The sequence below is a fragment of the Nerophis lumbriciformis genome, linkage group LG27 (assembly GCF_033978685.3).
Source record: "Nerophis lumbriciformis linkage group LG27, RoL_Nlum_v2.1, whole genome shotgun sequence".
NCBI classification, from domain to species: Eukaryota; Metazoa; Chordata; class Actinopteri; order Syngnathiformes; family Syngnathidae; genus Nerophis; species Nerophis lumbriciformis.
Window position 1 is genome coordinate 23,761,330 of NC_084574.2, and position 15,883 is coordinate 23,777,212.

Here is a 15,883-nt window from a genome sequence, read left to right on the forward strand (position 1 = left end):
CAACCCCCAGCAAAATCCAACAGGAAGTTTGCAATTCCCCCTTCAAAACAAAAGTTGTGTAAAAACAGTCACCTTTTTTCAAACATTATCTCCTCTGAGCGCGTTTGTCGTGTCGGCTTCAAATTAGCACATAGGCAAGAGATTGAACCCTTCTGATTAAAAGTTGATGAAAGAGTTTTAATTACTGCTCTGGTTTGGATTTTATGAGCCCTCAAAGTTGGTCAGGTCCACTTCTATGTAGGTCTCACTTAGACCTATATTTCATACACTGACAACTCCCAGCAAAAATCAACAGGAAGTTTGCAATTCCCCCTTCAAAACAAAAGTTGTGTAAAAACAGTCACCTTTTTTCAAACATTATCTCCTCTGAGCGCGTTTGTCGTGTCGGCTTCAAATTAGCACATAGGCAAGAGATTGAACCCTTCTAATTAAAAGTTGGTGAAAGAGTTTTAATTACTGCTCCGGTTTGGATTTTATGAGCCCTCAAAGTCGGTCCCGTCCATCGCTGCTTGCAGCTTTCATTATTATCGAATACTTTATCTGTATTTTTGCTTAGGCCTATATTTCATACACTGACAACCCCCAGCAAAAATCAACAGGAAGTTTGCAATTCCCCCTTCAAAACAAAAGTTGTGTAAAAACAGTCACTTTTTTTTAAACATTATCTCCTCTGCGCGCGTTTGTCGTGTCGGCTTCAAATTAGCACATAGGCAAGAGATTGAACCCTTCTAATTAAAAGTTGGTGAAAGAGTTTTAATTACTGCTCCGGTTTGGATTTTATGAGCCCTCAAAGTCGGTCCCGTCCATCGCTGCTTGCAGCTTTCATTATTATCGAATACTTTATCTGTATTTTTGCTTTTGTTTTCTTTCCTTGTTGTTGAAAGTACATTGACTGTTGAGTGAATTGTAAATATATGTTTGTTGTTCAATTAAAAAATATTAAATAAAATAAAAATCTGTGTTGGCCCTGCAATGAGGTGGCGACTTCCGGTCGACTGCAGCTGGGATAGGATCCAGCACCGTCCGCGACTCCGAGAGGGACAGGCGGTAGGAAATGTAGGGATGGATTTACTTGATAGTAAACTTGTAGTCTCCCACATTTAATGTCTTTTTTATTTTTATTTAAAAAAAAAAGTTTTTTATAAACCTTTATTTATAATCTGCAACATTTACATACAATCAAGAAATAATAATAAACAAAACAAGTACAGACACAGTACAAAAACAGTACAAAACAGTGCTAGTGGGTTGTAGACTCAATAAAGTAACTAAAATAGAATGCAAAATATATATGTAACAAAATGTGAACTTCCCACATTTAATGTCGAGGTGAAGAAGTGCGGCCTTATGACTCTAGTAAGCCACGCCCATACTCTCAATGTTGACCAATCACGTGTCGTCATGGGCCCAAGAAGGCGGGGCCTGCAAGTGTCTCCACTGACTGGTCAAACCGACTTGACTTAGCGGAGAGCGGAGTCTGTCTCAGCCGGGAGACATGGAGGACACCGGGGCTACAAGCGTGTACGGGGCTTCGCTCGCCGGGGGAGGCTTCGACGTCCAAAAGTTTGTCCGACAGCCGCAAAGCATCGTGCGGCTTCTCAGCTGGGTGAGTTCCGCCCGGTCGGGTCGTCGAAAAAAAGTGCTTTTTGGGAAGAGAAACAGGTGCAATGTGAGTGTTTTGGCTACATGTAGCTTAGCCGCACACAAACACACAAACAACGTCTTAAGGGGCGTCATGTTGCATGCAGCTGCTGGGTGACAGCACAGGGCAGCACCGTGGAGGTAAACCTTCAAACTACAACTAGATATATTTAAAAAAAATTATAATAATCCATATTATATACAGTCATGGTCAAAAGTTTACATACAATTGTAAAGAACATGTGTATGTGCTGTCTTGAGTTTCCAATCATTTCTACAACTCTTATTTTTTTATGACAGAGTGATTGGAGCACATACTTGTTGGTCACAAAACACATTCATGAAGTTTGATTCTTTTATGACTTTATTATGGGTCTACTGAAAATGTGAGCAAATGTGCTGGGTCAAAAGTGGCAAAAATTTTGCTGTTTGGCAACAATACCCAGCAGTATGTTTGGAGGAGAAAAGGTGAGGCCCTTAATCCCAGGAACACCACACCTACCGTCAAGCATGGTGGTGGTAGTATTATGGAACTGGTGTTTTACAGAGAGTAAATGGGACAATGAAAAAGGAGGATTACCTCCAAATTCTTCAGGACAACCTAAAACAGTGGTTCTTAACCTGGGTTCAATCGAACCCTAGGGGTTCGGTGAGTCGGTCTCAGGGGTTCGGCGAAGGTCAAGACACACCCGACTGTAAATAAAAACGTTTCCCTATCACCGTGTTATGGATACCCCCAAACGATGTTCCCTTTAATTTTCCATCTGATTTGCATGTGTGCAAATGTTAGAATAATTATGTATAAGTTATCACACAACTCTTTTGCTTAAAGGCTGTTGCTATAGTTATTATCAATTGTGCTGAAGTTGTACTTTTCTATCTGCGCAAAGGCACAACTTGTAATCTTGCTTTGCGAGTTGTCTGGTGTCAGCAGTTTGTTTCCAGACCCTGCCTGCTGACAGGCAAGGACGGACATCGAGTACCTCAACGCAGTCAAAACAGAGACAGGGCGTAATTACGAGCGTCAGCACATTTCCATTCTGAATAATCATGTATCGTGTCTAATGGGGCTGCTTGCATTACCCCTCCCTTCAGAAGCAGCCTCGGTGATGTTAACTAGGGACCTCCCGAATAAATAGTGGAGCATACGTCGCTCCTCATGAGTAAAATTCAACTCTGTCTCTGCTTGATTCCTTCTTCTTGTCTTGTGTAATAGATAGTTCGGTGTTTGAACCTGACAGTAATTTTTTGTGAATTCATGCACTGTGTTGGTTTTGTTCTTGGAACAAGGTGATGTTCATGCACGGTTCATTTTGTGCACCAGTAAAAAAAAACATATAACTTTGTCTTGAAATTTAAAAAAAATATATGTAATAATATTTTTCACTAAAGAAGGGTTCGGTGAATGCGCATTTGAAACTGGTGGGGTTCGGTATCTCCAACAAGGTTAAGAACCACTGACCTAAAATCATCAACCCGGAGGTTGGGTCTTGGGCGAAGTTGGTTGTTCCAACAGGACATTGACCCCAAACACACTTCAAAAGTGGTGAAGGAATGGCCAAATCAGGCTAGAATTAAGGTTTTAGTATGGCCTTCCCAAAGTCCTGACTTAAACGTGTGGACAATGCTGAAGAAACAAGTCCATGTCAGAAAACCAACACATTTAGCTGAACTGCACCAGGAGTGGTCAAAAATTCAACCAGAAGCTTGTGGTTGGCTACCAAAAGCGCCTTATTGCAGTGAAACTTGCCAAAGGACATGTGACCAAATATTAACATTCCTGTATGTATACTTTTGACCCAGCAGATTTGGTCACATTTTCAGTAGACCCATAATAAATTCATAAAAGAACCAAACTTCATGAATGTTTTTTGTGACCAACAAGTATGTGCTCCAATCACTCCATCACAAAAAAATAAAAGTTGTAGAAATTATTGGAAACTCAAGACAGCCAGGAAATTATCTCCTTCACAAGTGTATGTAAACTTTTGACCACGACTGTACCTCAATATCATTCTGAAGTTTGCTGTAGAGTGCTTTGATTGAAATGGTTGCCTCACTGCTGATTACCTATTGCACTAGTTTATGGCAGGGCGTGTCAAACTCGTTTTCATTAAGGGCCAAATCACAGTTATGGTTGCCCTCAGAGGGTCGTTTTTAACAATGAGTAATATATGAATATATATATAATACATTAATGAGTTCAAGCCCCGGCCGAGTCATACCAAAGACTATAAAAATGTGACCCATTACCTCCCTGCTTGGCATTCAAGGGTTGGAATTGGGGGTTAAATCACCAAAATGATTCCCGAGCGTGGCCACCGCCACTGCTCAATGCTCCCCTCACCTCCCAGGGGGTGGTACATGGGGATGGGTCAAATGCAGTGGGTAATTTCACCACACCTAGTGTGTGTGTGACTATCAGTAGTACTTTAACTTTAACAATATATTTTTTTTTTTTTACATAAGCTGCAAAAAAAATCTTTAAATTTTACTTGAAAAACTGGCAGTTCAGTCCGCAGAATTTTACAGTAAAAGCAGTGGGTTTTTTACAGCTTATAAAAAATGTATTAAATGGACTGGAATGCAAAAACAATACCACTGTTTTTAGCGATAAAATTCATGCAACAGAGCTGCCAGTTTGTTTTTTTACCGTAAAATATTGTTTCAATGTTTTTTTGATTTGTTTTTTTAATGTTTTAGTGTCTTACTGTATATGGAAAAAAACAGTACCAAAGTTGATTTTACAGCAGGGGTGTCAAACTCATTTTAGGTCGGTGGGCCACATGGAGAAAAATCTACTCCCAAGTGGGCCGAACTGGTGAAATCACGGCACGATAACATAAAAATAAAGACAACTTCAAATTGTTTTCTTTGTTTAAAAATAGAACAAGCACATTCTGAAATTGTACAAACAATAATGCTGACATGTTGCGGTTAATAGTATTTTATCTTTATTTGTCGTTATTTATATTTTCTGAATAAATTATGTGATAATGTTCATCAGTCAACTCATTGGTGTTCATTTTCAATCTATCAAGATAAAAAAATAATATCAAAATCAAATTACAGGATGTTTTTTATGTAGTTTGCTCATTTTCCTAACATCATGTGGTTTATTTTGTACATATGTAGCATCATCTAGAAAGATACAAAGAATTGCTATTGCGACATCCAGTGGACACATTTAGAACAGCCGTTTCTTTCATTCAAAAATTTCAGGTTAATTTTTATAATCAGCAAAGTCATCCCGCGGGCCGGATAAAACCTGTTCGCGGGCCTGATCCGGCCCTCGAGCCGTACGTTTGACACACTTGTTTTACAGTAAAAAAAACTCAGTTGGCGGAATTTAACCGTACAATCTATTGTCAATTTTACAGTCTACAATTTGATTGATAATTTGTTTTGAAATCATAAGTCCAGCAGATATTTAAGTACAGTATTTATCTTTATTTTAACAAAAAATATGTTCGAAATAGAAAAGCGGTAGAAAATGGATGGATGGATATTTTGATTTTGATAATATGGAATTTTAAAAGACATGCAATTGCATGCAGTACATGATTTTTAATGTCAAAAGGTAAATAAATATATTTAGTAAGAAAAGATTAAGCATATTATTTCTAGGCTTTCGCGGGCCATGTAAAATAATGTGGCGGGCCAGATTTGGCCCCCGGGCCTTGAATTTGACACCCGTGGTTTATGCTTTGGAGGCCATTTTTAAATCCAAATTTGAGTACGAGGCAAACTAAAAATGCAGCCTCTCCTCACTCTGACTGGTGCAATGTAAGGATTGAAATACAGGCTATTTGACCTTGGCCCCAAATGCGCGGCTTTCATTTTAACGCCAACTCTCCTTGGCTGGCTCCAGGGAGTGAATTTCACACACTTATGTCATGAACCATATTCGTCATCAACCGTTTTTCGTCCACGGTGTGTGAGGACACAATGTGCTTTGAGACCCCTGACTTTGTGAGTGTGTTTTTGTGTGCACAGAGGGGCTTTTTTTTGCAGGTAAGGTGACACCTTTGCCTGGCAGTGCATGCATGGCTCATCCCACGCCGTTTTACCTAATCATCTCAAACTCAATTACATAACCACAGGTCATTTGAATTGTATTTCAGTGAGTCACGACCTGTCACACAAGAGCATTGTTTGCCCTGTCTGCATGTGCTACCATGCGTCAGTCACGGCATCCACAGTTGAGCACAATGCCGTCCAAGACACCCCAGTTATTAGTTCAAAATAAATCCTATATATTGTCATAATCAAACTCGTAGGAGTTCAGGGTAGAATTGAGCGTTTCTATGTTCTCTATATCCAACCTATAGCTTATAATTGATAGTAAATTATTGTGATCCATTACTTGTATAATTTGCTATAATCTATGTTACTATTGTAGATTGTTAATGTTGACTTCAGCTTCTTTGTGAGTTGTCTTAATTTCCTTGTAGTCGAGATCATGTCATCTTCAGTACTTCTAGTTCTTTGATGTCTTTTTAACAAGTACTTTGGCTTCTTCCTGTCCTCCATTTTACTTGATTGAGATGTTACAGATGGCAGTGCAGTGCATTGAATTTCCCCCGGCTTCCTCAACTTGCATGCTTTCTTGACAATGTCAGCCTTGCGTTTTTTCTGCTGTAGAAGTTGGTCTTTTCAGCTTCACTCTCTGCTTCAACAATGCCATCTTTTTTGTTGTTGGTAACCATTATCAGTGTTGGCGCTAGGAATTTTCAAAATGGGGTCCCAGGGACCCAATCAAGTCATAAAAATGTTGTCCCACTGGAGATGTCCGATAATGGCTTTTTTGCCGATATTCCGATATTGTCCAACTCTTAATTACCGATTCTGATATCAACCGATACCGATATATACAGTCGTGGAATTAACACATTATTATGCTTAATTTTGTTGTGATGCATTAAACAATGTAACAAGGTTTTCCAAAATAAATCAACTCAAGTTCTGGAAAAAAATGCCAACATGGCACTGCCATATTTGTTATTGAAGTCACAAAGTGCATTATTTTTTTTAACATGCCTCAAAACAGCAGCTTGGAATTTGGGACATGCTCTCCCTGAGAGAGCATGAGGAGGTTGAGGTGGGCTAGGGGGTAGCAGGGGTTGTATATTGTAGCGTCCCGGAAGAGTTAGTGCTGCAAGGGGTTCTGTTGTGTTTATGTTGTGTTACGGTGCGGCTGTTCTCCCGAAATGTGTTTGTCATTCTTGTTTGGTGTGGGTTCACAGTCTGGCGCATATTTGTAACAGTGTTAAAGTTGTTTATACGGCCACCCTCAGTGTGACCTGTATGGCTGCTGACCAAGTATGCTTTGCATTCACTTGTGTGTGTGAAAAGCCATAGATATTATGTGATTGGGCCGGCACGCAAAGGCAGTGCCTTTAAGGTTTATTGGCGCTCTGTACTTCTCCCTACGTCCGTGTACACAGCGGCGTTTTAAAAAGTCATAAATTTTACTTTTTGAAACCGATACTGATAATTTCCGATATTACATTTTAAAGCATTTATCGGCCGATAATATCGGCAGTCCGAAATTATCGGACATCTCTAGGTCCCACAGTAAAATTTTGGGGTCCCACTTTTTTGTAACCGTTTTGAGAACAAATGATAAATGTATGCATTATCCTGTTATATCTCACATTCCATATTGTGTTTTGGAAAAAGGTTGTCATAAACGTTACTTAATTCATTAAAAAAAATAATACAAAGGACACATTTTTATGCATATGTAAATGTATTCAGTTATAAACATTCATTCACTTTCTTCTTTCTTTCATGGATCTAAACTTTACCACAGCCGGTAGTTTTTTTTCAATATTTTCATTTAATAAGTTGTCGGTGTATTTATTTCAGTATAAAAGTGTACAAAGTTTTTTGCTTCGGTTATGAAATGATGATAATGGTGTGCCAGGGCATACGTGCATATGACAAATTTAATTGATTATTCTCACCTGTATGTAGATCATCAATCGTTTAAAAACCGCCACATCTACACTTCATGGCAAATAAGTTGGGTTCAATGTCATTTAAGGTTAAAGTTAAAGTTAAAGTACCAATGATTGTCACACACACACACTAGGTGTGGCGAAATTATTCTCTGCATTTGACCCATCACCCTTGATCACCCCCTGGGAGGCGAGGGGAGCAGTGGGCAGCAGCGGTGGCTGCGCCCGGGAATCATTTTGGTGATTTAACCCCCAATTCCAACCCTTGATGCTGAGTGCCAAGCAGGGAGGTAATGGGTCCCATTTTTATAGTCTTTGGTATGACTCGGCCAGGGTTTGAACTCCCAACCTACCGATCTCAGGACGGACACTCTAACCACTAGGCCACTGAGTAGGTTAATACAGTGGCACTCCATGCTTCTAGTATTTCATCTTTGGCTTGGTGATGGCCATAAGCTGTGTGTTCCCCTTTAAGAATGGCGGTATGTGGGGTAAGTGACGTTGTAAGTGAGTGGGCAAGTTATGAGATAGAGCGCTAGCATGTTCAGGAGTGTTGATAGCATGGTGGATGTCGGGTTGGCTTTGTGGAAAACATAAATAAGGAGTTGTAACAAATCGACGGCCTCGTCATTCCGACAAAGCAGAACTGTAGGGACCCGGGTAAAGTGGAGGGTGTTACCCCTGACATACATCGGCCCCGGAGGGAACGTCTCCCCCACGCTCCTCAACCATGGTCTGGGAGCTGACAAGCAGGAATGGTGTAACATAAGGCTGAAACGACGCGTCGACGTCATCGGTTACGTAAATACGTCGACGTCGTTTTTATGCGTCGACGCGTCGCATATTTACGTCACACTGCCGTCATGGCGGAGCGCAAAGCAGACGATGCGAGCGAGGGGAAAAAAAGCACGCCAAAAGTCGTCAAAAGTGTGGGAGTATTTCAATAAACGGCCTTATAATGTTGTAGCGGCGAACAGCTGTCTCGTCAGCTGACGCGCGAGCTCGCAACCGTGGCTGTTTAGCAACCAGCCAAACCCCACTTAATAAAATTATATTTTATCTTAGAGCACATCCGCATCCCTATTCACCTAGGCAACCCCAGGAAATGTATATAATTCGGCATTATTTCGGCCAGTCGGCTTATATGATCAGAGCCGATCAGTTTACGTTCACGCGCAGGTATAACGCGGGGCGCTCCCGTCTCATCTGTTGGGGCACGAGCCCAGTAATTAGACCGCTGTGTCAAATCAAGGAGTACAAAAGACGCCAGCGCAGAGTGGAAAAAGGTTTAGTTCATTACAGATAACCAAGAGTTGTGCCAAAAGTATGTAAGATTTAATATTTCTCTTCGTGGGTGTTGCGCTGGTGAGATGGGGGGGGGGGGAGTTGTGTGCATGTAGCGTGCTTAGTCTGGAGGCTAAATACACACAGTGTGTTATGTAACTGTTGTTTAGTGTTGATATTCTTTGCTTAGTTTGATAAATGTTGTAGCAGTTTGCTTCATCAGGAGGGTGAAGTCACTCAACTTCAAGTGTTGGATTTAACTGTGTTGGATCATTGGCTGCTGGTGAGGCAATAGAAAAAGGGGCATTTTTCTACCAGTAGACAGCGTTTAAGATTGAGTGTTTCACTGCTAAATTAATAATATATTTATATTGAATATGGATTTTAAATATGTATCTAAATAGGTGGTTATTTGGTTAGGTATTTATGTATTTGCATATTGGGTTTTCTGCTGCATTTATCTATTGTGTTTCTGGGTTTAAATGTATTTTATATGTATCTTGGTGCATTTATGTTGAGACAATTTATTTAAAATCTGTTTTAACTTAAAGGGAAAAGATGTGTCCATTTTCTTGCACTTGTTTAATGGTTAAGAGTTTGATAGCCTAATTAATAATTGTAAATTATGGTATTGATAATTGATTGATTTTTTACAGCATGTTTATCTTGTGGTGTTTTGTCCTTAAAGGTTTTTCACCTACTAAAGAAGCTAAAGGCTACTAAAGACTACTAAAGACAGCTAATGACAGCTAAAGAAACTAAAGTCTACTAACACTGCTAAAGACTGCTAAAAAGACTAAAGAAGAAAAAAGAAGCTGTTTCTTCGTTGGAAAAACTGTTGCAAACTAAAGGAAAATAAAAGGAATAAGTAACTACGGTCTGGTCTTTTGAGTGAAATCCAGAAGCCACATTCAGCATTGGTACATCCCTTCAAGTGTGGGATAAGCACAGCGAAAAAAGCAAAACACTTGACAGTTGTTGTATGCACACTGTGTCGAGCGGAAATGGCCTATCATAGCAGCACAACGGCTATGAAGGAACATTTGAAAAGAAAACACCCGACAGCGTTCTTGCCATCACCATCAACTAGTCAATCGTCCGCGTGAGTATACGTTGTCATCATTACACAAAAACATGAATGTGTTATTTGTATCTGCGTTGTAAATTCATAAACTAAAACACTGTTTCGCTCTGAGAGGCGCGTTTGGCGTGCCTGTTCAGTGTTTACAAAGACGCGCTCCTCTTTAACGCTAACGTTGACTAGTTGTGCAAATACCTTTTACAACATTAACAGTTACATATACTATGTACAAACCAACAATTAACTTTCACTTTAATCATACTATCATTGTTGCGTTATTAAGCAAAATAAGCAATGCTTTTACTTTTGTTGAAATGTTTACACTGTTACAGAATATTTCCTTTTGCACTTTTTTGTATTGGATGTTTATCTTTATTTTTGCACATTTTAAAGCAAAATAAGCAATACTTTTACTTTTGAAATGCTTATACTATTGCAGAATATTAAGATTTGCACTGGATGTTTACTTTTATATTTGCACATTAAAAAGCAAATAAGCTACTTTTAATTTTGTTAAATGTTAAAAGTTTTAAATGTTTACATTGTTACAGAATATTTTGTCATGTTGTTGTCAATGTTGACTGAGTGGCCATACTTTTTTTTTTGTAAATAAAAGTCATGCCTTTTGAAAAAACTGGCCAACATTTATTTTTTCATCTTCATTTTAAATTAAAAAAATAATCGGTAAAAGGAAAAATAATCTATAGATTAATCGAAAAAATAATCTATAGATTAACCGATTAATCGAAAAAAATAATCTATAGATTAATCGATAGAAAAATAATCGTTAGCTGCAGCCTTAGTGTAACATGATGTTTCTTGGTGCCTGGTGAGGCTGGATCTTTGAAAGTCAGTGCACCCAGTCGTAAAGGTGTTCTTTTTTTTAGCCCGTTTACATGGCGTGCAAAACATCTTTCCATCTTCATAAGTGAGCCATTTTCCTGAAAAGTGGCTCCTGAAGCTTCTTTGGTTTATTGCTCGCCATGACGAAAACAATAACACCCGGGAGTCGGTTAAAAAAAAAAAAACTGTGTCCGGGGGGCGCGCGGACTTCCGGAAATGTGCGTCTTTTCTGGTTTCAATGCGTAAAAAGACACATAAAGTGCGTTAAAGCCAACAGTGCATTATGATGATGATAAGTGTGGTGTTGTTATACCTGGAGACCCGTACACTGAACCCCTCGTCAGCGTAAATGGTGAAGACCTCAAAGCTGCTGAAAAGTTTGTCTACCTGGGTAGCACCTTGTCATGCGTGGGCAACATCGACGAGGAGGTCATGCATAGGATAGCGCATGGAAGTGCTGCATTTGGCCGACTCCGCAGTTCTGTCTGGGAGCGCAGAGGGCTTAGCCTACGGACCAAACTTAAGGTCTACCGTGCTGTTGTCCTACCCGCCCTGCTGTATGCCTGTGAGACCTGGACTGTATACACCCGGCATGCTAAACAGCTTAACGCCATCCACATGAGATCCCTCAGGAGGCTGCTCAACATCAGGTGGCAGGACAAGATCCCAGACACTGAGGTCCTCCACAGGGCTGAGATGGAGAGCATCTATGCCATCCTCAAGCGTTCCCAGCTGAGATGGGCTGGCCATGTCTGCAGCATGTCAGATGAACGCCTACCAAAAATGCTCCTGTACGGTGAACTGCACCATGGAAAGCGCTCACGCGGCGGACAGCGGAAACGCTTTAAGGACACCCTAAAGGCCAGTCTCAAGGGCTGTGGTCTGGACCCAGAGACCTGGAAAGCCGATGCCCAACACCGTTCAAACTGGCGCTCTGCAGTCTGGCATGGTGTAGCAGACTTCGATGATTTGATGATGTTGGCGTGCACATTCACCCCCTTTAATGGCAGAAAGATGGCCACCTGTTGCTCTGTGGAAGCAGTAGCGTCCTGTCCTCCACTGGTATCAGCTACTCTAAGACTAAAATAATGCTATTTGGTAACAGTAGAAGAGAAAGTCAAACACAAATACAAAAAGACGGAGTAAATATTGAAAGGGTAAAAGAAAACACATTTTTGGGTGTAATAATAGATGATAAAATGAATTTGGAATCTCATGTAAAAAATATACAACATAAAGTAGCAAGAAACACGTCGATAATGAATAAAGCAAAACTTCTAGACCAAAAATCACTTCATATTCTCTACTGCTCACTAGTGTTACCATATCTGAGTTATTGTGGAGAAATATTGGGAAACAACTAAAAATGTGCGCTCCATTCACTAAATGTGTTACAAAAAAGATCAATAAGAATAATACATAATGTTGGATATAGAGAACATACAAACCCTTTGTTTATTAAATCACAATTATTGAAATTCAACGATTTGGTGCATTTACAAACAGCTAAAATGATGTACAAAGCAAACTATAACCTGCTACCCAAGAATGTACAACAATTATTCTCAACAAAAGAACAGAAATATAGCCTTAGAGGAAAATCTAATTTAAAACATTTGTATGCTCGTACAACACTTAAAACCTTTAGCATATCAGTATGTGGAATTAAATTATGGAATGGATTAAGCAAATAAAGCAAACAAAGTACCAATATGATTCAGTTTAAGAGACTGTTCACAAAGTACACAGAACAAGAATTATGATTAACATTTTGAACCCTTTTTTCCCCCCTTTTTTTGTATTGAGATTGTTTGCTTAATATGGTATATTATTTATTTATTATTTATTTGTTCACTGTTCTGTTACAGACAACAAGGAAATTGGATAAAATTGCTATGGTATGAAAAGGGGTAGGATTAAATAAGCTCTGCTTCTTGCTACTCCTTTTCGGACGTGCTGTCATGAAACAACTGGAATTGTGTGATGCATTACATTGTATCGTATGCATGTTCCAAATAAACTGGAACTGAACTGAACTCTGCCATAATCACATTGTTCATGCGGACATACTCCTGCACTTACTGTATCTGACTAGTGCTGGGCAATTTTGGAATATATCTGATTGTGATTTTTTTTTCCCCCTCAATATTGTGAATAGTTTAAAATGCAATATTTTTTCAAGGTCCTCTTATGTATTTTCAACAAACACAGGGATGTAACGAAATAAACATTTCATATCACGCACAGATGGATCTGTAATTATGTTCAAGATCTGGGGTCGGTTAAGGAGCCAAAATAGTCCAATAATTTTGAATCAATGCAGAGCTCTTTTCAGTCTGTCCTTCAATGTTAGAGTTGTGGTGAGTCGTTTCTTTGTAAAAGACAACTTTGAGGGGTCAGAAAAATTGCTAAATATAGCGACAAAGTGACCAAGTTGTCAACACTGATCCCACATGCTATGTCTACTGATTCTCTATAAGACCAGGGGCCTCATGTACCATCAGTTGCGTGTCTTTCCTACTAAATATGGACGTATGATCAAATCCAGACAAAGGTGTACTTAAGTAAAAATTGAGGTGTACTTTAAAGTATTCGCACGCACAAAGGAAAGCACCTTTCTTTGTTCTTTGTTACATCGCAATCTACTTGGAATCCGCCGCAGACGTGTACTTGGCTTGGCACCCCCCAGACCACGCCCCCTTATACATATGCAAATCATATTGAAAATAGAGCTGCGGCGATTTGTTGACTTAGTCGACATCATGTACCTTGCGTCGATACGTCGAGAAAAAATGGCTGCGCACAAAGATAAAAGATGTCCCTGTGTACCAATTGATCAGCCACTGATCATTATTGGCCAATTTCTGTGTAAAAGTGTCTGATTGCCAGATGTCAATCAATCCATTTTTCAATGCTAATCACAAAAATGATCATTTATGGCTCCTACCTTGAAGCTTGGTCAGTTTGTTGACATGCAAGGCTACGAAGACTGCTAGCAGCTAGGGAATACAGCTAAATTTGTGTAAGTTCATACTTAATGCAGAACGGCCGCAATTGTGGGAAATAAACTACATTTCTTACAAGTTTTAATATCAGTGTGGAACTTGAGAAAGAGGCTGAAAATGCCGCACAAGGAAACACTGGGCCAGCTTGAAACAACAAAAGAATAAGTGCTTAGTTCAATCAATCAAAGTTTATTTATACAGCCCTAAATCACAAGTGTCTCAAAGGGCTGCACAAGCCACAACAACATCCTCGGCTCAAATCCCACATCTGGGCAAGAAAAAACTCAACCCAAAGGGATACAATGAGAAGCCTTGGAGGGGACCGCAGATGTGGGGACCCCCTGGGCGACCGGTGTAATGGACGTCGAGTGGATCTAGTTAATAGTGTGAGTTCACTCCAACAGACATGAAGATTTAACAGCCTTACAGCGGAGAGTTAACAGATATTACCAGGAAATTAACAAGTAGATTGATAAGAGTCTAGAGCACGGGTGTCAAGCTCATTTTAGCTCAGGGGCTGCATGGAGGAAAATCTATTCCCACTTGGGCCGAACGGGTAAAACCATGGCATGATAACCTAAAAATATAAGTACGACTACTTCAGATTGTTTTCTTTGTTTTACTTCGGCCAAAAATAGAAGCACATTCTGAAAATGTATATATCACAAATAATCCTCTTGACAAAACACTTCAGGTTATTTGAAAATTCTGAGAAAAAAATTGGTGCAATTTCAAAAACACCAAGAAAAAAACTCAATGAACTTAGAATGTGTCTCAGTGTATCTACAAAGCAGTTAAACTTTAAGTCACAGCCCATCTTGGATTGAACGAAAAACCAAATAAAGCATAAATAAAAACTACCTAATTTCCAATGTTCACTTCACATAATTTGCACAGAAGACAATAATCTTCACAGAACTATATCAATATATAGTGTCTCATGCAGCATTTTAAGTGGGGTTATCAAGTGTTTATTTTACTCCTGTTTGTTTTATGTTTGGTCGAGGGTGAGGAGTCGCTACCCCACTTTACCGTGTACCTCTCTTGCTTTATACCGTATTTGCTCGCCCTGTATAAACTATTTGCTTGCCAACAGAATTATTATTGCGACATGCAGTGGACACATTTAGAACAGCAGTTTCTTTAATTTAAAAAATGCAGCTAAATTGTACACTTGGCAAACTCATCTCGCGGGCCAGGTAGAACCTGTAGTCCCGCGAGCCGCAAGTTTGACATCCCTGGTCTAGAGACAAGATATTACAGCACAATGTGCACGTGTCTTTCAAATGCCAGACTGCCAGCAATCACAGAGAAGGGTGGAACAATCCATAAGCCGATGCTATTGATACGAAGGGTAGTACGGTATATGAGTGATACTAGTGATTAGATAGATATTGTTTTTTCATAAAATGTGTTTGTGTTGTTTTTGTTTATGTTAAAAAAAAATCCGTAAATAAGTCCCTGGACACAGGAGGACTTTGACTTTATATTGGCTAAACAATTGTATGGCATAAAAAAGAATAATAATAAAAGTTTACATATTTACATGGTATTGTTACAATGCCTTCATGTGTTTTTCTGGTGATTATATTTTGATTAAAAAGCAAAATCATTTAGTGACCTTAAATATTTTAAAGTCAAATGTATTGGCGGCAGTCCTATTACTAGTTTACTTCTCAAAAAGTGAGCCGATTTTTATGGTTCCTCTTTAGATCATATTGTCAATAGCTCTCACTATAAGTACATAATACAATTTACAGTTAATACATGTGATGGTATTAGCTGATCTCACTTTCTTTTGTATCACCGAACCAAACAACATGTATTTAAAGTTTCTGCGTACAGGAAAAGTGTTTATGTTTGGGGAATTATTCTGAAAGAAATGTTTCACCACTACACTAAAAAACAATTCATGAAAAAATTGAAAAAATTAACGATGGATTAATCAATTCAAGAAATAACCGTTTAATGCAGCCCTATTTGGAAATAGCCACATGTTTGAGCTCAGCACGGTCTCACCAATCATAAGTCAGCAGAAGGTACTTCTTTCCTGTGGAAGTAATATT

The 15,883-nt window shown here is 39.2% G+C and overlaps 1 protein-coding gene across 1 annotated transcript in view; it reads left to right on the plus strand.

The window, feature by feature from the left end:
- The first annotated feature begins 1,457 nt into the window (after positions 1-1,457).
- syngr2b (synaptogyrin 2b) overlaps positions 1,458-15,883 on the plus strand; it is a 39,186-nt gene continuing 24,760 nt past the window's right edge. Inside the window, exon 1 of the mRNA XM_061988339.1 lies at positions 1,458-1,606. Within this exon, the coding sequence (XP_061844323.1) occupies positions 1,496-1,606 (111 nt within the window). The 5' untranslated portion in view covers positions 1,458-1,495. The remainder of the gene's footprint in view (positions 1,607-15,883) is intronic.